This window comes from Boleophthalmus pectinirostris, unplaced genomic scaffold (genome assembly GCF_026225935.1).
Source record: "Boleophthalmus pectinirostris isolate CB_2022bp ecotype Guang Dong unplaced genomic scaffold, ASM2622593v1 HiC_scaffold_15, whole genome shotgun sequence".
NCBI lineage: Eukaryota > Metazoa > Chordata > Actinopteri > Gobiiformes > Gobiidae > Boleophthalmus > Boleophthalmus pectinirostris.
In genome coordinates, this window is record NW_026571070.1 from 6,606,717 (window position 1) to 6,632,474 (window position 25,758).

The window sequence follows — 25,758 nt, forward strand, 5'->3', positions numbered from 1 at the left end:
ATTTGTGCTTGAATGCGTGCAAAGATGCAAACCGATATTATATTTTTTTTATGAATAGCTGTAAAATTAAAAAGTCATATACAGTAAAAGTGCCATCACAGGCCACGGGAGCATTATGGGGCACGGATTAAAGACGGCGGATGAGTCGATGAAATAAATAGAGCATGTATTATAAAGGGGAACGCTGGGTCGCTGCTAAAGCAACTGTGAAACCGCTGCGCCATCTAGTGGACGAAGAGGGGTATTGAGCAGAAAATTGCAAGTTGTGGGTTTTAGGCCAGCACAAGAAAACAAAACAAAGACAAGGCATTTTTAAAAGTATTACCAGACTTGAAAGTGACAGTTTTGCAATAATTGTTTTCATTCATTTTTTATCTAAAATTGGCAAATACAGTATTTAGAGGTAAGAGTTTTCTGACAGCTACAATAATGTTCAAGTAGTGAAAGCAGTGGTAGTAGTAGTAGTAGTAGTAGTAAGTAGTAGTAGTAGTAGTAGTAATAGTAGTACTAGTAGTGATAGAAGTAGTAGTAGATGAAGTAGTAGTAGGCATAGTAGTGATAATGGTAGCAGTAGAAGTAGGAGTGACAGCAGTAGCAGTATTTGACGTAGTAGTGACGATAGTAGAAGTAGTAGTGATAGCAGTACTAGCAGAAGTAGTAAGAGAAGTAGTAGTAGTTAAAGTAGTAGTAGACATAGTAGTGATAGCAGTGGTAGTAGAAGTAGTGATAGAAGTAGTAGTTGAAGTGGTAGTAGAAGTAGTGGTAACAGTAGTAGTAGTTGAAGTAGTAGTAGTAATAGTAGTGATAGTGGTAGCAGTAGTAGTAGTATTTGAAGTAGTAGTAGAAGCAGTAGTGATAGCAGTACTAGCAGTAGTAGTAGCAGAAATAGTAATAGAAATAGTAGTAGTTAAAGTAATAGCAGTAGTAGTAGTGATAGCAGTCATAGCAGTAGTAGTAGTTGAGGTAATAGTAGAAGTAATAGTGATAGCAGTACTAGTAGTAGTGGAAGTCGTGATAGAAGTCGTAGTAGTTGAAGTAGTAATAGACATAGTAGTGATAGAAGTAGTAGCAGTAGTAGTAGTAGTATTTGAATTAATAGTAGAACTAGTAGTGATAGCAGTAGTAGCAGCAGTAGTAATTGAATTAGTAGTAGAAGTAGTAGTGATAGCATTACTAGCAGTAGAAAAAGTAGTGGTAGAAGTAGTAGTAGTTTAAGTAGTAATATAAGTAGTAATAATAGTGGTAGCAGTAGAAGTAGTAGTGATAGCAGTGGTAACAGTAGTAGTAGTTGAAGTAGTACTAGTAGAAGTAGTGATAGAAGTAATAATGGTTGAAGTACTAGTAGAAGTAATTTTCGACTCTGAGCTGACTTTTATTCCACACATTAAGAACATTACAAAAATTGGTTTCTATCACCTAAAAAACATAGCCAGAGTCCGCCCCATTCTCTCTCTGGCCAACACCGAGACGCTGATGCATGCTTTTATCACCAGTCGAATAGACTACTGTAATGCCCTGCTCTCTGGTCTTCCCAAAAAGAGTATTTCAGGTTTACAATTACTACAAAATTCAGCAGCACGTGTCCTGACGAGGACCAGAGGGCGGGACCACATTACACCGGTTTTAAAATCACTGCATTGGCTCCCTGTGAGTTTCAGGATCGATTTTAAAGTTCTTTTACTGGTTTTTAAATGTCTTAATGGTCTTGGGCCTTCTTATCTTTCAGAACTGCTTTTACCTTACGAACCCTCGCGGACCCTGCGCTCCTCCGGCAGCAGGCTCCTGCTCATTCCCAAAGTCAGGACACACACTCACGGAGAGGCGTCTTTTCAGTATTATGGTCCCCGTCTATGGAACTGCAGCCGGAGGAGCTCAGGGCTGCAGAGAACGTTCATGTTTTTAAGAGCAGGCTCAAGACCCACTTTTTTAGCTTAGCTTTTGATTAAATTCTTATACTTTTACCTGTTTCTATTCTACACATTTTAGTATATTTATTTATTTTAGGCATATTTTTTAGGATTTCCAGTGTTTCCTCTGTAGGAGCCTCTGCATCGGGAGCAGAGGTCGGCTGTGGCTGCCGGGTTCTGTCCCGTGGGCTCCTGGTGGAGGGTTGGTGCTTAGGCTTCATCTCTCCCCTGGCTCCGGTGGTGGTTCCTGGTGGTGGTGGACGTCTCTCTGCTCCTGGTGTAGACGGCTCCTCTGATGGTGCTTTCTCAACTGGTTCGCCTGTACTCAGCCTCACATTTTACTATAGGGGATTTTATGTATTTTACTATCTTAGGGTGTGTGTGCGCGCGTGCGTGTGTGTGTGTGTGTGTGTGTGTGTGTGTGCGCGTGCGTGCGTGTGTGCTTGTGTGTGTGCGTATGTGTGCGAGTGGGTGTGTGTGTCTGGGTTGTTTGGTTGTGTGGAGTTGGGCAGGTGTGGGGGTTGGATAAGTGGGTGGGTGGATGGAAATGTGGGATTGTTTTTAATCACTGTAAAGCACTTTGTGTTACGTTTTGTATGAAAAGCGCTTTATAAATAAAGTTTGATTGATTGATTGATTGATTGAATAATGACAGCAGTAATAGTAGTTGAAGTAGTAGTGATAGCAGTAATAAGAGCAATAGTAGTAGAAAAAGTAGTAGTGATACCAGTAGTAGTAGTAGTGATTGAAGTAGTAGTGATAGCAGCAGTAGCAGTAGAATTAGCAGTAGTAGTAGTTGAAATAGTAGTAGAAGTGGTAATCACAGTAGCTGTGCTGATGCAGATGGGACAGTAGTAATAGTAGTAGTAGTAGTAGTAGTAGTAGTAGTAGTAGTACTCATATATTACAGTAAAATCACGTTAATAACTCACAGTCATTGAAGTGAACTGGGTGATTATCTGGAGTATTTAATATTATATCTGTAATGAATTACAGTCATTTACTTTTCTCTTCATTTCATTTTGCTCTGATTAATTTACCAGTCATTTCATTACATTGAATCATTGTGATACATTATTTTTCAATTCAAAATATTTCTATTAATCACATTTGAATTAAGGTTCAGTCATTTTTAATTGTCACTGATCAACTTTTTTTTTTTTTTTTTTTATGGAGACGTCTACAGCCAATCCAGAGTTCAGACTTCAGGAAAAAAAAAAACAAAAAAAAAACATTTAAGTATGTTATTTGTTTTTAAGTAAAATCAAAAATTCAGATTTTTTTTTTTTTTTTTACTACTTGTACTTGTGTTTTTTTTTCTATGACATATGGTTCACATTTGTTTCAAGAGAGTTCATTTCATTTCAGAGTACAATATAATGGGTAGTTTTGCATGCTAACAGTGCACTACCTGATTATCAGACAATACCCAAACAAACCCAAAACAAACTACACAGGTCTCCAGGAAGAACAGATGATAGATAAAGTCAATTAAATACAATCAATCAATTAACATGCTCAGGGACGACAGGGGTAAATGAGCGCTGTGCTACAATCTAGTAAATAAACAAAATAAATAAAATAAATAAATAATAATAATAAGCCTAAATAAATAAATAAAATAAAATGGTTTGTACTTTGATGCAGACAGCATGCAGTAGATTTATTTAAGAGCAGCATATACAGTATATCTGTACTGGGGAAAGCTCAAATACATGAAAAAGTCGAGTAGAAGTCCTTTAATGTATTTTTAGTTAGTACAATGTTTTTGCTTTCATATTACACTTTCTTTTTCGGCTTAACCCCACCGGGCTGCAGAGTACTGTACTATTTGTATTTTTGCTGAGTCCCATAAGTCCGTGCAAATCCGTGCGGCCCGGTGTCATCGCCCCCTGCTGGCGATAGCTCTTTCTCTCAAGGTCACCCACAGGTTAGAGCTGATCCGGCTCTGCTCCCACGGCAACCGGAGGAGATCCCGGCAACTGTCCACCTCCTCACAATCCTATAACGCGCAGACACACAGATAAGTCCCCGAACGCGCCGCAAAGCCCCCGAACGCACCACAAAGCCTGTTCTCACAACAAATCCATACGCCTCAGCCCGGACTCAGCTCCAAAAGGACAGTTCCCTTTTGTGGTTCTGCGGAGATATGTTTCAAAGTGTGAGGTTTAAGCAGGTTTATGTTAGAAATGGATCGGTTGTTTTGTCGTTTTGCAGGTGGGGGCTGGACTCGTGTAACATTTGAATGGAAATTTCTGGCTTTTTGCGTGAGGGAAAATTATCAGGCTGTCCAAAAATGTTATGTTGCCTGCTTAGATCTTAAAGGACACATTTACACTATTTTCTGATCTGTGGTATAATGTAGTTTCCTCATCACAAACAGACCTGGAGTTGTGTTTTGTTTTATTCACACGTGTTTAACACACAAACCCTGAATAATTTAAATTGTAGACTGTGTTTTTAAAGGGACAGTTCAGAAATTTGGACATAGGACCTCATTTCCTAGTGAGCCAGAGTGTTGGAGACATGTGGAGACACTTTTTAAAATATTCCATCCAGTCCTTGTATTTGCAGAGGTCGCTGGTGCTAAGCTAGTGCATGTCAATGGCCATAGTTAGCCTGCCACTAAAAAAACAGTCTTACCCACTCCACAAAACACCCGAAAAAAATCTATTATTACACCAGACTGTCGATGTAAATGTCTGTGTTGATAGAATAATGTTTGAAGTAAAACTAACCTTGTATCGCATGAATCGTCACATGTTGAGGGACTATTTTCTCAGCAGCAGCGGAAATTTACTCTGCTCTAGTTAGTTGTGATGATGATATGAACGTGGCCATAACTGGACAGACTTCTTCATGTGCTCTGTGTGTCGCTATGGCAACTGCAGGTAAGCAAACTATTACAGAAGCGGTATGATAGGTGCCAGGTGATATCAGTCCACCGCTGCCGAGCTTTCTATCAGGAAGTACAACTCGCTGCTGCTGCTCAGACATAAATCCTTCAAATGCAAGGTTGGTTTCATTTCTAAAATTATTCTATTGACACAGACATTTACATCAACAGTCTGACGTAATAATAGATTTGTTTCAGGTGTTTTGTGGAGTGGGTAAGACTGTTTTTTAGTGTCAGGCTAACTATGGCCATTGACATGCACTAGCCTAGCACCAGCGACCTCTGCAAATACAAGGACTGGATGGAATATTTAAAAAAGTATCTCCACATGTCTCCAACACTCTGGCTCACTAGGAAATGAGGTCCTATGTCCAAAATTCTGAACTGTCCCTTTAATCTCAATACACTGTCTTGAGCTGAAGTTGTAACACGTCTTAAAGTTCACAAGAGTTGATTTTGCGTAATATATAGTAAAAGTAGAGCTATATCTACAATCGTCACGTTATCTGAAAACCTCTGGGGTAGTATTTCAGTTTTATATATTTCAAAATATTGAGTTTATGTTTAATGAAGATGCTGCTAAATATATTAAACAAGCTATAAAATATCTGGTATGTTTAAGTGAAAAAATGCCCAGAGCACTCAGATGGCCGATGTCCAAAAGCTTTTTTGAATTTTTAAATAAAATAATTGAATAATAATTATCATCATCATCGGCCAGTTGAGTGTGCTGGGCATTTTTTCACTTTTATGTTGCTGCTCTTTGCATTTGCTCCTCCATAAGAACTTTTATTTATTTATTATTTATTTATTTATTTATTATTTATATAGCGCTTTCACAGACATTTTCTGTCCCCAAAGACGCTTTACAGAGCATTATTCAGCATTATTCATTCAGCATTCATTCATACAGCATTATTCATTCACTCTATACCCTGGTGATGGTAAGCTACCATTGTAGCCACAGCTGCCCTGGGGCACACTGACAGAAGCGCGGCTGCCATGCCAATCGGCGCCATCGGTCCCTCCGACCACCACCATCACTCACACACACCACTTTCATACTAGGCAATGTGGGTGAAGTGTCTTGCCTAAGGACACAATGATTGATTTGATTGTATTTAACTGACCTTGACTATCAACAGTTCATGGAGACCTGGAGCATGTTTTGGGTTGACTTGGGTTTTCTGTTTCAGTTGATATTTAATTTATCTTCACATTTATCCTTGTTAAGAATTCATCATAATTTCTGCCATTGGTAAAAGCGTGACACTGTTTCATCTTTTCTCTTTTTATCAAATTAAACAATAGTTTAATTGTTTTTTTGTTTTTTTGTTTTTTTCTTTTGCTTGGACAAGTAGTTGCAAACAAATAAAACATAAAAATTATTTAACTCTATGGAAACAATCAAATGGCAAACCCTACCTCTGAAAGGTTCCACACTGCACCTTTAATCAGTTTTTTGTTTTTTTCAGATGTTATATTATTTTACAGTCCAACGTGTCCAGATATAGTGGAGCCAGTGCAGCTAGAACCCTTCCTCTTCCTCCTCCTACTTCTCTCCTCTTCTCTTCTTCCTCCTCTTCTTCTTCTACCCCCTCCTCCTCTGGTTCTGTCATCTTCCTCTTCTTCTGCCTCCTCCTTTTCCTCCTCTTCTTCTTTCTCCTCTTCTTCCCTTTTTGATTCTCTTCCTCCTTTTTTTCCACCCCCTCCTCTGTTTCAGTCTTTCTCCTCTTCTTCCCCTTCCTCCTCCTCTCCTCCTCTCCTCCAGGGAGCTCTCATGTGATCATTAATATGAGCTGCACACTCTGAGACGTGTCCACAACATGAAGAGGATCTGGCAGCTGCACAGACGCTCCTCTCCATAGAAATGCATTATATCACATGAATGTAACATATGTGGAGCGTTCAGGGGCCTCGGGTTTTTCAGACGCCATAGTTTTTAAGAATGAGTTGTGTTGAAGTTTTACAAGAACAAAAAAGGCTACAAAAATTCACAATATTAAGGTAATGACTCATCAACAGTCTTTACAATGGTGAAAAATGAAGATTGCATTTAACAGAATATTATATCTTTGAATGGTGAAAGTTCTAAAAAAAAGTGTAGGAGCATTATTGCAAAACATAATATAGAGCCAAAGTATCAGCCTGTTTATTGTATTAGGACACAAATATCAACCATAAAAATCGCATCCAAACAGTTTTACTTGTTAAATTTTCACAATAGAGGCTTTGCACCGTCTCGTGACCCTATAGCAACGGTACCTACGCCGCCATGACACCGGACACACTATGTCATTGACTTCAGCAGCATCGGAGAAACATGGGCAGGTTTTGTTGTGTATTTGGTTCTAGATCAGGGTCTTCAACCTTTTCCTCTTGTGAGCTACCTTTACAAAATTAGAATGCCAGAGAGTTACTAATGTTAGCATCGTAAGAAATTGAGTGTATTCAAGAGGCACAATGAGCTTTAGATGAGGTACAGACGGATGCCTGTAAAACTTAAACCTTTAATCAGTTATTAGTGCACAAAGTTAGACATCAAAATGATACATTTACAATGATAATAGACATTTACTTCATCAATTTGAGTTATTCAGCACAATAAGTACAATTCATAAATCTCTTGGCGAGCTACTTGGAGGATGGTGGAGAGCTACTGGTTGCTCCCGAGCTACAGGTTGGAGACCCCTGTTCTAGATTCTCTGAACTGGATAAAACGAATCGTTTCTTCACTGTTCCTCTGGAAATTACTCATCAGGATCAAACAAGGGAATTATCGGGGAAAAAAAAAAAACGGGAATTATGACTCGAGAACATAAACTGCGAAGAGATTTCCTATGGTACCATCAAGACACACTCATGTCACTTTCATCAAGGTAATTGCTACTTAAATTGTTTCATAGCTTATTTAATGAGAGAAGCACATTTACTGAACTCAAATTTTAAAAGAAAACATTTGCAGTGTGAGCGGCAGTAGAAACTGTATCTTCCAACGCACATATAAACATGTCACTCGTCGTAGGATCCATGTTTTCTTTATTTCCTTGCTTATCCACAACTATGTCTTCTAGAATTAATCGCTTTTTGCGAGCGGATCTTTCTAACGTTCGCGAGGATCTTTTCATGGCCGATTCTTTCGAGGTTCGGCTCACAGACTCTTCGACTCGTGCTCCATGTTGATCACAGGAGCCCAGTGTGGGTTCGTTGAATCGTAAACTAGTGCGGGTTTTCCTGGATAAATTAATGTAATTTTAGTTCAGTAAATGTGCTTCTTTCATTAAATAAGCTATGAAACTATTTAAATAGCAGATACCTTGATGAAACTTCAGGTCTCTTGATGGTACCATAGGAAATCTCTTCGCGGTTTATTTTTGCTAGCCATAATCCGTGTCTTTTTTTCAATAATTCCCTTGTTTGAGCTCCTGATGAGTAATTTCCAGAGGAATAGTGAAGAAATGATCAGTTTTACCCCCTTCAGAGCATCTAGAACAACCAAATACACAACAAAACCTGCCCATGTTTCTCCGATGCTGCTGACGTCAATGACATAGCGTTCCCCAGTGTCATGGCGGCGTAGGTACCGTTGCTATAGGGGTCACGTGACGGTGCAAAGCCTCTATAACACAACTCCCACCTGCTTTTCATTTCACTGTTAAACTCTCGTCTCTTTAAATGTAAAGACGTCACATGAAACCCGCTTGTTCACGGTGTTTGAGTGGCGTTATAGGACGATCCGCGTGTGATTAATGCAGACACATGCAGCAGACAGAGCGCCCCGCGAGGCATTCAAACACCGGCTTATGTGGGATAAGACACACTGTTTAACGTTTAAGCCCAAGGACGAAAAGACGGACGTAAAGTGAAACATGATAAAGATTTGAATATGAGACTATAATAATGTGTAGTAAAGTTACCAAAGTATGCAGAAAACAGTGTTGACAGTACAGCTCTGAATGTTGGTCATACTTAAAAATATCAAATTGGCTTTAAAGCTGCTTATATATTGGTACTAGGGTTGTAACGATATATTTAGTCTCACGATACGATAATGTCAAACCTCACTGTACACTATTTATTGCGATATTGTGGTGAGGTTCCCGATTAAGGATGTAACAATATCCAAATCTCTATTTTCACGATTTCATGCAATATCTTCTGAAGGCTAAAAATAAAAAAGTTAATATGCTACTTTTTTCTGTTAAATTGCCTTGACAAGATTTAATCCAAAGAACTAAGATTTAAAAGTGCTTGAAACTGTTATTTCTTCATGTAGTCTGCACTGAAATGGAGCAAAGGATCATGGTCTATGTAGTTCCCTTTGTTTCTTTATTTATTGCTGCACCATAACTCTTAATTTAAGCAGAGAGACTTGTAATTCGATATATTGTGATGATCCACGATATTATTGTTACACCCCTAATTGGTACTGTCCATTAACAGACAAGAACAGCTGTAAACCAGGATTATAAAAGGTCTAACCCAGAACTAAACAAGTATAAAACCAGATCTAAGACAAATTGGGAACAACCCACAAGAGCTGCAAATCAGACGTCTTAGGCCGGGCGTACACTGTGCGATTTTTAACCCTTTTTGAGACGATTTTTCGCTCGTGCGACTGTTTTGGGGATCGGGCCGAGTTTTGGCTTCATCGTGTGTCGTGCTTCGTGTAGTTTACATGGGGTAAAGAGAACCGATTAATGACTCACGACCAGCTCCCGATCGACATTCGTAGGTCGCAAGAAAATCAAACTTGTTTGAAATCCAGTCGCCTCTCGTGAGGATTTCGCTCTGTTGAAGTTGTTCCACGAGCCGATTTGCCAGAATCTGGCAGACTGCGCATGCGCGGACACAGAAGTGGCTCAGCATTGTGTCTCCGCACATCTGTGGTTTTCTAATTCCGTGGTTTTCTTCTTCGTGGTTTTCTACTTCCGGAACAACAACTTCGGTCGTTATGTGAACGTACAGTGTGAGCAGGCAAGTCGCATCCGAGCATCGGTTCGTTCAGTGTGAGAACATGATTCGTGAGCTGTGAACTGTTAAACCCTGTGATTTGGTCGTACAGTTTAAGCTGGGGCTGAGTGACACGACCGAAAATATCGCACAGTGTACGCCCGGCATTACCTCAACAAGTTTGTCCTTTCAAACTTACTTTTTTTCTTCACAAAATTAAGTGGGCAGTGATTAAACATCATCTTATTTATGTATCATTCAAGAAGACCATATTAATGTGTTCCTGAATTTCATTTTTTAATCCAACTTTTTTCTTTTTTTAAAAAAAATAAATAAGACTGTTTCCAAAGTGCTTAACATAGCAATGAAAACATTTAACAAAAAAATAAATAAAAATAAAAATCTGCAGAATTATGCTCTAGCCATGAGGAAACTGATAGAATCAATTAATAATAATAATAATAATAATAATAATAATAATAATAATAATAATAATAATAATAATGAACAAAATCAATGCATAAAAGCTGTACTAAAAAAATAAAATAAAATCTACACAATCATGTTCTATTATGTTCTAACCATGAGGAAACTGATAGAATTCATTAAATAATAATATCATAATAATAAAATCTGTGAACAAAAATAATAAAATCAATGCATAAACGCAGGACTTTAAAGGTCCTATATATTTATTTACTTATGCTGTTTTTTCATCAAAAACGGACCTGGAGTTGTGTTTTATTTTATTTATTCACGCATGTTTAACACAGAAATCCTGAATATTTAGGCTGTTCTCTCAAACAGAAACACCCTATTTCACCATTTGACGTCATGCCGTAACGCAGAAAGTGCTCCACTGTGTTTTTAAACTCCATACACCTTCATTAGAATCAGCTGGACACTTCCAGCCCTGGATTTCTCGTCTCTACTGAACTAAAAAAAAAAACTACAACTAATATGATAACAAAAGGACATAGACTGGCTAATAATAAAATAACAATAATGTATGTATGAAACAAAACACAACTCCAGATCTGTTTTTGAGGAGGTAATAACATCATAACTTGGCTCAAAGCTCAGGAATCCAGGTTTGTGCTTTGTGTTTCGACTCATTTGCTGTTGCCGTTTTAATATAAGCCTGTAATCCCGTCTCTGTCCAGCAGATGTCAGCAGAGTAAAGCCTCTCTCTCTGTGTGTGTGTCTCTTGCAGACAGCCCGGTGCTGACCAGCAGAGTGGCCGTGACCGTCCACGTCCTCGACATCAACGAGTTTCCCCCGGAGCTCGCCAGCCCCTTCGAGACGTTTGTGTGCGAGAACGCCAAACAAGGCCAGGTACGGCACCCACGCCAACTCAAGAGACGCAGTTTAATCAGAGAAAGAACTTTATATTTAGACACATGTGACACAATGACACAATGACACACGCCCAATCAACACCAGAGGCTGTGTAAAGTCAAAGGGAATTGACGAAGTGACGAGAGACGAGTGCAAACTGTTAGAATTTAACAAGATGTTTCCTTAAGAGCACAGAAGAACCAACGCTTTAGAAGTTTAGGTCGAAGTTGTTTTTGTTTATTTTATTTTATTTTCCCTTCATTATCCTTTTTATTTATGTACCTAAGCTATGTACAGGGGTTGTAATGGCACTTTTTCAGATTTTTAGAAGGCTTGAATAGATATATGTTTTGAGCCTGGATTTAACCCTTCCAGACCAAAGGGCAATTTTAATACATTTGTCCTCGCCTGGATTTTTTTTTTTTTTTCTTAATTTTGCTGTTAAAACTCCCCCTTTTACCCCCTAATGAAGTGTTATACATCCTTTTTTTCAGTGCAACCTGTTATTTCACAATCTGCATGCTGTAGTTGTGTCATATGGCTGTAATAAAAGCTATAGGACCAGAAATACAAATTTAAAACATAACAAACTTGTATAAACAACTTTTTGGACATAAAAAACTAAAAAAAAAAAAAAAAAAAAAAAAAAAAAGCTTAATTTAGAGACTTATCTACAAAAGTGCAAAATATCAAGTCTGTAAGTAAACTAATAATCTAAAAAAGAGCCACATCACTTCCTGCATTTCCATGATGTTTATTACATTTGGATTTGTACATTTCAAATAAAAATAGCAAGGGATGTGCAATTAAGCTGACAAAGATGCGTAATTTTCCATTTATTTGAGAAAAAGCTGCACTTAGAGCACAATTTTTCAATTGTTACAAACACAGATGCTCAGAGCAGACGACCATCTTGACTCACTACACTCTTTGACAAAGTTTACGCCAATCAAAATGGACAGAGTGCATGAGTTTGGTGGAAAAGAAAGATCCTCTTGGACACTCGTTTTCCCGATGTGTGTGAGACGTAGGATAATGCCGAAAATATGCTCAGAAAGCCTCAACTCTCAGCTTTTCAAGGGAAGAAATGTAAGTTTCTATCTTTTATGTTTAGAAATTTATGCTCAGTTATATAAAACATATTCCCAGTTGAAGGGTTAAACAGGTTAAAACTGATTTCAATATTGTACTTTTTTCAGAATATGGCTTTGCAACCTGTTCTTAGCCCTGTGTTTATGACCTCACATCTCTCAAAAGGCAAAATAGATGAAAAACAGATCAAATCATTTCATCTACAGAACCAAAACTGTGTGTTTTTTCGATCACTTAAAGCAGACATGTCAAACTCAGGCCCGGGGTCCTAATTTGGTATAAATATTTGATAGAATATTTGATATAATTATATTTGGCCTGCGAGATCATATCAAATATGTTTTAGAGCTGCCCACAGGCTATAGATAGACTATAGAGACATTATTTATTTAAAATTGTGTTATTATTTAATATTTTGCTTGTTCTGGATTCAATGTTTAAGCAAAACTATTATTAAACATTTATTTGAATAAGAAAAGGTTTAACATTATGTATCACAAAAGAAGAGAAAACAGTAGTTTGGCCCACGACTTAGTCTCAGTTTGTAATTTTGGCCCTTTGTGAATTTTCCTACGTTCAGACTGCAGCCTGAAGTGACCCAAATCTGATTTTTTGGCCCCTATGTGACCTGTATCTGATCTTTTAATGACAGTCTGATCGACACAGATCTGATTTTTTCAAACGCGACCCAGGACACTTGGATATGTGCTCCTGAAACTGATACATATCTGATCTTTTGACATGCAACTTCAGTCTGAATGGCCAAGGTGCATTCATCCGACCTACATGTTATGAACAACCCACAAATGTACACAAATGTTCTTCTTGTCGTACGAAAATTGTTAATGAACTCTGTGTCACTGAAGTGAAGCAGATCGCCGTCTCACCACTCTTGGCTACGTCTCCACATCCACATGTTCCTTTAAACGGAATGTCCCACAAAACACCACGGCCAAAAACCTCATCCTTCTCCTTCTCAATCTCCTCCTTAAAACAAATAAGTTGTTCATGTTCTGGCTCCGGTACGAGAGGAACTTTAAAATCTCCAGGTGCTCAATGCTCGCGTCCATGTTTGGACAACTTCTGTAGTCTTCTCCAGTGCACACGCGGGACATTTTTGGGCCGTTTAATGTTCACACTGGAGTCACATACAAGTCACATTTAATTGGAAATGTGAACGACCTCGCAAAAACATCGGATTTCACAAAAAAAATTCGAATTGAGCGTTGAGCCCTGCAGTCTGAACGTAGCCTTTGAGTTTGACTCTCTTGACTTAAAGCCACAGCGAAACTTTTTTGGTCTATAACATACTGCCGATGCGTCGCTGTATCCATGCAGCTAAAACGTAAGCAAAGTAATATAGGAGCAGCTTTTCACTTTTATTTATTTATTTTCATATTTACTATAAGAGGGTCCAGGTTTATCCATCTGTGAAATTAAAAACTCCATAAAGAAAAATGCATTGAAAAGCACTGGCCCCGTATAACCAGATGAGTTCTTCTAACGCCTTTTTTTTATAATGCCACTTTGCAGGCTCGGGATAAGTTGAGTCTGGCTTTAATTACATTTAAGTCTAAAGCACTTATCCTATCAGCGTTCACGGGGCTGAGTGCTCAAGAGTGAAGCCCAGGCGCACTGTACAGAGTAATGGGCAGTTACGGCGCTGGAAGAACACAGCCGAGGTGCACTCAGAGTTTCAAATCAGACTTCTGTAACGACGTCGAGCATTTACTACTGACATGTCTGATTGGTAATTATACATTCGAGTAACAAGGCTTTAATGCCAGTAGTTATACAAGTTTAAAGGTGAACTATGTAACTTTATTGTGTTAGTGCAACTTCTTGTTTCTGTGGAAATGTTTATGCTTTGTTTCGTTTACACACGCTATGGCATTAAAAGCATCGCCCCACCACTGTAACAATAATCGAAATATCATGATATCGTATCGTCCAAAGTCTCAATAACATCGTGGACTGTCACAATATATCAAATCACAAGTTATTTTGCTTAAATGTGTTGTTTTATGGAAGCAACAGTTTATAAGCATAGTAAACTACATATCCCATGATGCATTTCAGTGCAGGCAACATGAAGAAATGTTTTTTTTTACTTGAATTCTTGGGATTATTACGGAAATAATTCACATCAAAATCTTGTCAAGGTATTTTAAAAGAAAAAAAAGTTTCCTATCTACAATTATATCAGCCCCTCCAAAATATCGCAGTAAATATTGTACCGTGAGATGCATATCGTGATAATATTGTACCGAGAGACAACAGGCTGAATAGCATCACTATAGCATAAACAACAGAACAGAACAAGTTTATCAAACTCTCCATCTCACTCCAAATCACTAAATCCATTCAATTCTTCAGCCTGTCCTTCATAGCTGTCGTCAGACTCAGCATCAGTTCCAGTTAGAATTATTCCGGCCTTTCTGAATCCCGACAGGATGGTTTCGGTGTCACTGAAGACCAGGCTTTGTCCATCCATTCAGTGACCTCCAGGAAAGTTTTATGGCGCATCCTCCAATTGCTGTGAAGCTGTGTTCTCCATACTGCCCATCGCCTTCGCCTTTCACTATTTTTTATTTCCGTTGGGAAGGAAAACAGAGGTTTGCAGTCACACAGATCTGATTCCCTTTTGCATTTATGGAGTTCACAAACAAATTTCTGGTTTTAGGACATCCAACAACCATACAATTACGATGTCCGAATCCCAAAATTAAAATATGACAATATCAGAACCAGAAACTAAACCGATATGGTTCAAAAGACTTGAAAAGATCAGCTTTGTCAATAGACCCACTGGAAAAACAAACATGGCAGTTTGATGCTCACTTTTTCGGAAAATCCTTCCCAGTATGCATTGCGCGATGACCGGAAGTCCGAGATTCTTGATGCATCTATAATCGTAGCAGATACTGACACACAAGCGTAGAGCGCCCTCTCGAGGCTGTCAGTGTGAAAATGTTTATATATAAGTCACACTAAGACGCAGGAAACACCCAAACCATGAAAAAAAAAGTGTGACTTACGGTCCGAAAAATAGGGTTTGTTATAGATGTCCTTGTACTGCAGCCGAAATAGTCATAGCATGTGATAAATAAAGGGAAATAAATATGATGAGAGGAGGAAGAGAGAAAGAGGAGGAAGAGAAGGAAAACACGTCATGACCACAGCACCCAACATCCAAAGATAACTCCAGGAACGACTCAAAACTTTTGGAATTTGACCCAGGGCCAGTTGTGAAGCAAGAATATTTATATCCACATATACAATTTTTCACAGTTGAGAAAAAAGAGGAAAGAAAGTAATATATTCTGGTCAAATAATTAACAAATTGACTTCATTTTTTTCCTCCAGGTGATCCAAATGTTCAGTGCTAAAGACCAGGATCTCCCTTCAGCAGGACAGCAGTTCTCCTTCAAAGCCGTGAAAGAAGACGGAAAGAACAAGAACTTCACCGTACGAGATTTTGGAAGTGAGTGTTTTTTATTTTTTGGTATGTTTTACTGTGTCTTTTCAAGTACTTCCGAGACCAACTGTCCAAAAGGCAAGAGCGACGAAGAGAGAGAGAGAAAGGAGACGGAAAAAAACTGAGAAAAGGTGAGAGAAGGATTCAAAGGAGAGAGAAAGGAAGATGTACACAGAAAGAGAAATCGAGAGAGTGAAGAAAAAGAGAGAGGACAAGTGTGAGGAGAAGAGGTAAGGTGAGAAGTCGGCTGGCAGAAGGAAAAAAAGGGATAAAATAAGTGAAAAAATTGTCATAGAAAGATGGAGAGAGAGGAAAGAGGGAAGGGGTAAACAAATAATAAAGAGGGGACTCGCATAGAGAAAATATAGACAGATAAGTTAAAGGAGGGAGAGAGAAAAAGAGAGAGAGGAAGATATACAAAGAAAGACACACAGAAGATTAAGAAAAAGAGGATAAAGAATGTGGAAAAAATGGACATCGAAAGACAGAGAGAGAAGAGAGAGAAGGGGAGCAAACATAGACATGAGAGGAGAGAGAGAGAGAGGATATAGAGATGAAATATAGACAGACATACAAAAGGAGAAAGAGAGAGAGAGACAGGAGAGAGAAGGGAGAAAAATGTAGAGGAAATATAGACAAAAGTTAAGGAGAGAGAGAGGACTAGCACTGAGAAGTTGAGAGAGAAGTTAAAGGAGAGGAAGAGAGGAGAGAAGAGAAGAGAGAAGGGAGACAAACAGGAAATACAGACAGAAGTTAAATGAGAGAGAGGGGGGGACTAAATCAAACTTCAAAATCAAATGAAACTTTATTTGTAAAGCACTTTTCATACAAAATGCAACACAAAGTGCTTTACAGTGATTAAAAACATTTTAAAACCACCCAACCACACCCAACCCAACCCCCGCACCCCCAACCCCACATAGTCAAACAACCCAAACACACACACTCACATACACACTCACATACACACAAACATGCACACACACACACACACACTCACACTCACACGCTAAAATACATAACCGGACACAATAAAATGTGAGGCTGAATATAGGCGAACCAGTTGAGAAAGCACCATCAGAGGAGCCGTCTGCACCGGGAGCAGAGAGACGTCCACCACCACCAGGAACCACCACAGGAGCCAGGGGAGAGATGAAGCCCAGGCACCTGAGGCCCAAGCACCATCCCTCCACCAGGAGCCCACATGACAGACCCAGCAGCCACAGCTGACCTCTGCTCCTGATGCAGAGGCTCCTACAGAGGAAACACTGGAAATCCTAAAAAATATGCCTAAAATAAATAAATATAATAAAATGTGTACAATAAAAACAAGTAAAAGTATAAGATTTCAATCAAAAGCTAAGCTAAAAAGGTGGGTCTTGAGCCTGCTCTTAAAAACATGAACGTTCTCTGCAGCCCTGAGCTCCTCCGGCTGCAGTTCCATAGACGAGGGCCATAGTGCTGAAAAGACGCCTCTCCGTGAGTGTGTGACTAGCACAGAGAAAATGTAGACAGACAAGTTAAAGGAGAGGAAGAGAGAGAAAGAGAGTAGAGAAGAGAGAGGAAAATAGAGAGGGGACACGAGCATAGAGGAAATACAGACAGACAAGTTAAAGGAAAGGAAGAGTTAAAAGTTAAAGGAGAGAGAGCAGTGGTGGAGCCTAGACCTTCAGTACTGCTCCGTCTGAAACAATCCACTCCTCAGAAACTATTTTATGGTTATAAAAGCATCTTATTATAAAGAGCCGTGGAGATTCCGTGCACGGAGAAGAAGTGAGGAGAAAGGTGTGTGCTAAACCAGGACTAAACCCGGACTAAACCAGGGCTGTTTGTGGGGACTGGGGAGAAGGTGCGCCCGCGTAGACTGTCGGGTGACCGCAGACGAAAGGACCGGGCCAGGTCGGTGCTCCGTGCTGCTCGGGGTTCGGCTCCGCGCGAGGCCGCGTGGGGCTCGGTGCAGCTGTCGCCCGATCGCGCTCTCTAGCTCGCTCTCGCTCAAGTCCAAGAGTAGTCCTGGTGGAGTCCTGGTGGTTTAGTCCTGGTTTAGTCCTGGTGTAGTCCTGTTTAGTTGGTAGTCCTGGTGTAGACCTGGTTTAGACCTGATGTAGTCCTGTTTTATTCCTGGTGTAGTCCTGGTGTAGTCCTGGTTTAGTCCTGGTTTAGTCCTGGTTTAGTCCTGGTTTAGTCCTGGTTTAGTACTGGTTTAGTCCTGGTTTAGTACTGCTTTAGTCCTGGTTTAGTCCTGGTTTAGACCTGGTTTAGACCTGGTTTAGTCCTGGTTTAGACCTGATGTAGTCCTGGTTTAGACCTGATGTAGTCCTGGTTTTGACCTGGTTTAGACCTGGTTTAGTCCTGGTGTAGTCCTGGTTTTGACCTGGTTTAGACCTGGTTTAGTCCTGATGTAGTCCTGGTTTAGTCCTGGTGTAGTCCTGGTTTAGTACTGGTTTAGTCCTGGTGTAGTCCTGGTTTAGTCCTGGTGTAGACCTGGTGTAGACCTGGTTTAGTCCTGGTTTAGTCCTGGTTTAGACCTGGTGTAGTCCTGGTTTTGACCTGGTTTAGTCCTGGTTTAGTCCTGGTGTAGTCCTGGTTTAGTACTGGTTTAGTCCTGGTTTAGACCTGGTGTAGTCCTGGTTTTGACCTGGTTTAGACCTGGTTTAGTCCTGGTTTAGTCCTGGTCCCTGGTTTAGTACTGGTTTAGTCCTGGTTAGTCCTGGTGTACTGGTTTAGTCCTGGTGTAGTCCTGGTTTAGTCCTGGTTTAGTCCTGGTGTAGTCCTGGTTTAGTCCTGGTTTAGACCTGGTTTAGATCTAGTTTAGACTTGGTTTATTTTCCGGCAATGAGTGGAATTACCGAAAAAAAAAAAGGAAAATACCGCCGTGTAATCCATTTATTTCAACAAAGTAACTGTAATCCAGTTACCACTCACTGAAACAGTAACTGTAACTGAATACAGTTACTCATAATTTGTACTCTGATTACGTAACTCCGGTACATGTAATCTGTTACTCCCCAACACTGCATAGAGGAAATACAGAGAGACAAGTTAAAGGAGAAGAAGAGGGAGAAATAGAGAGGGGAGGAGTATATAGAAAATATACAGTAGACAGACAAGTTAAAGGACCAAGAGAGAGAAAAAGAGGAGAAACAAAGAGAAACACAGAGAGACAAGTTAAAGGAGAGAGAGATAAATAGAAAAGAAATAGAGAGGGGACAAGCATCATCGAGGAAATACAGACAGACAGGTTAAAGGCGAGCGAGAGGAGGGAGAGCGTTGCGGACCAAACGGTGTCTGTGCATCACATTCGAGGTGTGCTAACGCGTGTGACCTCCTGTCCACACGAGGTGCTGTGTCCCGCTCCAGGCCTAAGTGGACCGGACAGGGTCAGACAGGACAGGGGCGGCAGGCTGAAGACGATGCGAGGAAGGCCGGTCTAACGTGACACCCAGGAATTCATCCAGAGTCTGTCCAAGCCCATCGAAATAAAACGCAGTGGTATTTTAAGGATTACGTGAGTTTATTTTGAAGATAAAGAAAAGGGAAAAGGTCCAAAGAGACATTTTAAAGGGCCTGTATTACACTGTTGTCAGATCTGTGTTATAATGATTTTTCCTCGTCGAAAACAAACCTGGAGTTGTGTTTTGTTTCATTCACACATGTTTAACACACAAAATCCTGCGTATTTTGGCTGAGTTTCTTGAAAAAACACTCCACCTTGTGATGTCATGTGGTAATACAGGAAGTGCTCCACTGTGTTTTTAAATTCCATACACCTTCATTGGAATAAACTGAATGATTTCAGCTAGTGGAATAGACCACTTCTGCTACTACTACTAAGCACTACTATTATTACTACTACTACTACTACTACTACTACTATTAATTACTACAAATTTGTTTCAAACCCAGTGAGAAAAATGCAGTGACTTGTGATTGACTCAAGCATGCTCTTGTTTCTACCTCTACTACTACTACTACTACTACTACTACTACTACTACTACTACTACTACTACTACTACTACTACTACTACTACTGTTACCATTATTGCTACTACTACTTCCATTATTGCCACTACTACTACTACTACTACTACTACTACTACTGCTGCTGCGGCTGCTATTATTGCTACTAGTACTACTACAACTACTACTGTTACCATTATTGCTACTACTACTTCCATTATTGCCACTACTACTACTACATTTACTACTAGCACAACTACTAAGACCACTACTACTTACTACTACTACTACTACTACTACTACTACTACTGCCGCCATTATGCATACATACATACAAACATACATATACATTGTAACTACTACAGTTACTACTAGTACAACTACTATGAACACTACTACTATGTTTTTCTAGCCGAGAGTCACCCAATGAGAAAAAAAAGTTGTGCTTTGTGGTTGACTTCAGCATGCTCTTGTTTCTAGTACTACTACTACTACTACTACTACTGCTGCTGCTACTATTAATACTACTAGTACTACTACTATGTCTACTACTACTATTATTAGTACTGCTATTACTTTTTTCTAGCCCAGAGTAACCCAGTGAGAAAAAAGCTACTACTACTAGTACTACTAGTACTGCTACTATTACTATTACTACTACTACTACTACTACTACTACTACTACTACTACTACTGCTACTATTAATACTACTAGTACTACTACTACTACTACTACTACTACTACTATTATTAGTACTGCTATTACTTTTTTCTAGCCCAGAGTAACCCAGTGAGAAAAAAGCTACTACTACTACTACTACTACTACTACTACTACTACTACTACTACTACTACTACTACTACTACTACTACTACTACTACTACTACTACTACTACTACTACTACTGCTACCACTTCTACTACTAATGTTTTGCTGTTACAGAGTTACCCAGTGAGAAAATAGTGGTGCCTTGGGGTTGACTCAGCAGTGCTCTTATTTCTACTACCACCATTACTACTACTTCTACTACTACAGCTGCCTTCTCTCCTGTCGCTGTATTATTTTCGAGGGTTTATATAAGTTCACTTTTAAGATAAATGTGAAGAAAACTGCACAAGGCCAGAGTCAGAGTTAAAGTGAGGAGAGAGAATGTCATATTTGTAGTTCCTGGGTTTGTGTGGGAGAATATTCAATATAATGTGTTTTCTAACTTAAAGGTCTTTGCTTCTGTTTCTGTAGTTACACTTTAAAAAGCACAATGGGCCGTAATTTATTTTGTCTGACACTGTTATTATCAAGTAAGAAATGCGTTTTCTTCTGAATCAATTGAATGGGTAGATTCTAAGTCTTTTAAGTCCATACTGGTATTATTATAGATTAACTGTAGGCTGAGTTTGTATTTAAAATAAGACACATTTTCATACAATTGTTCACAAACATCGAGCTTTGTATTTTTTTTAAGATGGGGTATTATGCAACAGTGACATTTTGGAGCTTTCAGTCATGTTATAATGCTGTTCCAGAGTCCTGTACTGGTCGATTTTTTGGAAACCCGCACCCGCCCGGACCCGTTAACATTCCACTTGTTACCTGTCCGTGCCTGTGATAAATCGGGGTCAGCACATTAGTCCGACAGCTCAATAGTCCAGGACTAAACCAGGACTAAACCAGGACTGAATCTACACCATGTCATTAGAGGATTATAAATATATACACGCCGCAATCGCAGAGACAATCCCCAGGACTACACCAGGACTACACCATGACTGGACCAGGACTAAACTAGGACTGAACCATGACTGAATCAAGACTGAACCAGGACTAAACCAGGACTGAACCTAAACTGTGTTGTTAGCGGATTATAAAAATATACACACCGCAACTGCACAGCCGATCGCCAGGACTACACCAGGACTGGACCAGGACTGGCCCAGGACTGAACCAGTACTAAACCAGGACTAAACCAGGACTGAATCTACACCGTGTCATTAGAGGATTATAAATATATACACGCCGCAATCGCAGAGACGATCCCCAGGACTACACCAGGACTACACCATGACTGGACCAGGACTAAACTAGGACTGAACCACGACTGAATCAAGACTGAACCAGGACTAAACCTACGCTGTGTCGTTAGCGGATTATAAATATATACACACCGCAACTGCACAGCCGATCGCCAGGACTACACCAGGACTGGACCAGGACTGGCCCAGGACTGAACCAGGGCTAAACCAGGACTAAACCAGGACTGAATCTACACCGTGTCATTAGAGGATTATAAATATATACACGCCGCAATCGCAGAGACGATCCCCAGGACTACACCAGGACTGGACCAGGACAAAACCAGCACTACACCATGACTGGACCAGGACTAAACTAGGACTGAACCACGACTGAATCAAGACTGAACCAGGACTGAACCTACGCTGTGTCGTTAGTGGATTATAAATATTTACACACCGCAACTGCACAGCCGATCGCCAGGACTACACCAGGACTGGACCAGGGCTAAACCAGGACTGAACTAGGACTGAACCAGTGTCATTAGCATAAATATATACACGCCGCAACCCACGAGCTGATCGCCAGGACTACACCAGGACTGGATCAGGTCTATACCAGGACTAAACCAAGGATTTAACCAGGACTAAACCTTAGACTAAACCAGGAGCACAGCAGGCAAGTCGATCACCTCCGCTGTTGGGTTTATATATAAAAACACTAAAGTCTCCGTCAACCTGGTCTGCTATCATTCCGGGAAAAGACCGGAAAATGACACTTGTTTCCGTGACGATAGACGTCCTAAACCCCCGTCAAGTATTTTTCTCCTGTTCGTCGTTTATCCGCGCGTGTGTAATCTCTACCCGCCCACATACCCGCCGGTAAAATTCCACAACATTAAAACCCGTCCATTTCAGCAACTACTAGGACTCTGCGCTGTTCCCTTCCCTTCAAAAACATGTCTGAAGAGTTAGATAACATTCATGCACTTTTTGAGTAATTTAGTGATCTAACCCTGAGAATTCTCCATAAGTATACAAAAAAAGTGATACAAAACAATACACCACGATGCGATGTTGCGGTAGTTTCATTTACACCCTCCAAATTTCAGATCAGTCGGATGCGCGGTTTGAGATTTACACGTGGAACAGACAAACAAACAAACCAACAGAAGTTCCTTGAATTAATAGATAGATAGATATCACTCATTTTCCCAAATCTTTGGCATTTTTTGTCCTAACAACATGAAAATTGGCACTGCACACGCCCGCACCATTAGGATGACACCTTCCGAATTTTAGATCAGTCGGATGAGCGGTTCGAGAGTTATGTGTGGAAAAGTCAAACAAACAAAAACACGGACAGACGTTCCTTGAATTAATAGATATCACTAATTTTATCAGATCTTTGGCATTTTTTGTCCTAACAACATGAAAATTGGCACTGCACACCCATGTCCCATTAGAATGACACCCTCCAAATTTGAGATCGGTTGAGTGAGCGCTTCGAAAGTTATGCATGGAACACATCAAAACAAACAAATACCGAAAAGACGTTCGTTGAATTAATAGATAAATATCACTCATTTGACCAGATCTTTGACATTTTTTGTCCTAACAACATGAAAATTGGGACTACACACACCTGTACCATTAGGACGACACCCTCGAAATTTGAGATTTGTCGGATGAGTGATTTGAGAGTTATGCGTGGAACAAGCAAACAAACCAACAAAGAAACACACACAGACGATCCTTGAATTAATAGATCGGTATCATTCATTTTACCAGATCTTTGTCATTTTTAGTCCTAATAACATGAAAATTGGCACTTCACACCTCTGTCTCATTAGTATAACACCGTCCGAATTTGAGATTGTTCGGGTACGCAGTTCGAGAGTTATGCAGACATATGTTCCTTAGATTAATAGATGATTGTGTTGGGATGGCGCTCTGAAGGGGGAGTGACTTAGCATGGACAGCAAAAGGGAGGAGAGACTCAAGAGGAGAGCATCAAGAATGAATTTGAAACTTATAAATCATGTTAAGACATTGTTTTCTGCGATTACAGCATTTTCAAAACAATAAAAGGTAACACGGTGACCTAAGTGTGTTGTGTTTGATCACTGAAGTAAAATGCCCCAATCTTAAAGCTTCCATTCTATGCATTTATCAATCTTTTTTTATTTTAAATTTCAAAGCAAACTCAAAACTGCTCGTGTAGGTCTGATATTTTAAAGTGGTTTATGTAAATGTTGAGCTCTTTGAGGAAACACTTTGATCATTTAGACAAGTCTGGACCTGGTTCCATCAAACAGAGAGCGCTTTCCCTTCAGAGAATCAGACTTTTGGACCTTCTGAAGTTTGACTGATGTGATGTTTGAGAGCTCCTCGTTTGGTCCACACACTTTGAATCCTGCTCAGATCAAACCGGCCCAACTTTCTCTTCAACTTTCTCCGCTCCTTGTGTGGAATTTTCAGCTATAGCTTTAATCATAGTTTTCAAAAGTCTGCATACTCTACCTTAGCCGATTAAAAACCCAGTATGTAACTTTCTGGAGGTGGCACGTCACCAAACATGGACTTGTGTTTTGTTTCATTTCATGTTTAACACACAAACCCTGCATATTTAGGCTGAGTTCTTCTCTCAAACACTTTGTCCCACCTTATGATGTTATGTAGTCAGTGTTGGGAAGGTTACTTTTAAAATGTAATCCCCTACAGATTACAGATTACACACCCCAAAATGTAGTTTGTAACGTAATCCATTAAATCACTTAAAGTGAGTAACGTAATCTGATTACTTTGGATTACTTGATATTGTCATGTTTTTTAAACGACATGAATGTAGCAACCACATCCTGAAAATTCTTGTTTGTTGTCTTCAAATTGTCTGAGCCCAAGTCTCCATGAATAAGCAACTGTTTGCTGTAGAGAAACAAAGACCACGACATCTTAATATAAGAGGTTTTGTCTGTTAAAAAACAGTAACAAGATCAGTCTTTCCTTCACCATATTAAAAAATATTATTTGTGTGCACGTCCCCTCATGTGGCAGGTCACTATAGGACAGTAGTGCAGATATTATGAGTCTATGCAGGTTGTTTTCACTGGTGCCAGTAGCTCCAGTTTCACATTTAAGTTGTAGGCGATTTTATATTTGTTTTTTTTTTTTATATATATATCTCTCACATCGGGAGAAGAATTTCCAAGACACAAATGCGTTTTTACCAATGCACTGCTGCTTCCACTGTGTGACTGACACCGCCAACTTTAACATGACGTTTACATCGCTCTTATTGCGCGCGTTCTGTTTGGGTTTCCGGCAATGAGTGGAATTACCAAAATAAAAAAAAAAAATGGGATGTAGCACAAAATGTGAAAACAGGAAAATACCGCCTTGTAATCCACTTATTTCAGCAAAGTAACTGTAATCCAATTACCACTCATTGAAACAGTAACTGTAACGGAATACAGTTACTCATAATTTGTACTCTGATTACGTAACGGCGGTACATGTAAACCGTTACTCCCCAACACTGTATGTAGTAATACAGGAAGTGCTCCATTGTGTTTTTAAACCCTATGCACATTCACTAGAATCATTTGGATAATTTCAGCTTTGGAATTTCCAATCTCTACTGACAAAAAAAAGAGTTGTTAACTTGAAAACTACACTTCAAAAAACAAAATCTAGTCAAGATAAGAGTTGAATTAAGAAAGTTTTATCATGATTTAGGTAAATTTCACTTGACAAGTAAAATAATCTTCCAGTGGAGTAAGACTTTTTTTTTACTTAAAATTCAGGTTTTGCGTGTATGTCACAAAAGCACGTGACCTGTTGTTTATGCCGCTATATTGGAGGTCAAACTGTCTATTTGGACGAACCTGTAGTATTTGTTTGCGATAAAATAAGAAAGATGCGCCGTGCGGTCCACACGAAATCCCCCTGATTTTGACCCGCATTCTACTTACCCTGGCTGTTATCAGGAACAGATTTGACGGCTTGTTGATCAACAGAGATTTCACACATTCCGCTACAAAATATTTATAAGCCTCTAACCCCTTGTAGCTTTTCAGTTCTTGGTCGGTGTAGGACAATGTCGAATGACTTAAGTAGTTGTA

The 25,758-nt window shown here is 39.6% G+C and overlaps 1 protein-coding gene across 1 annotated transcript in view; it reads left to right on the plus strand.

Moving 5' to 3' along the window:
- LOC110175540 (cadherin-12-like) overlaps positions 1-25,758 on the plus strand; it is a 458,088-nt gene that overhangs the window by 415,285 nt on the left and 17,045 nt on the right. The window contains 2 exon segments of the mRNA XM_055150970.1: positions 10,970-11,091; positions 15,553-15,670. Coding sequence (XP_055006945.1) covers positions 10,970-11,091; positions 15,553-15,670 — 240 coding nt within the window.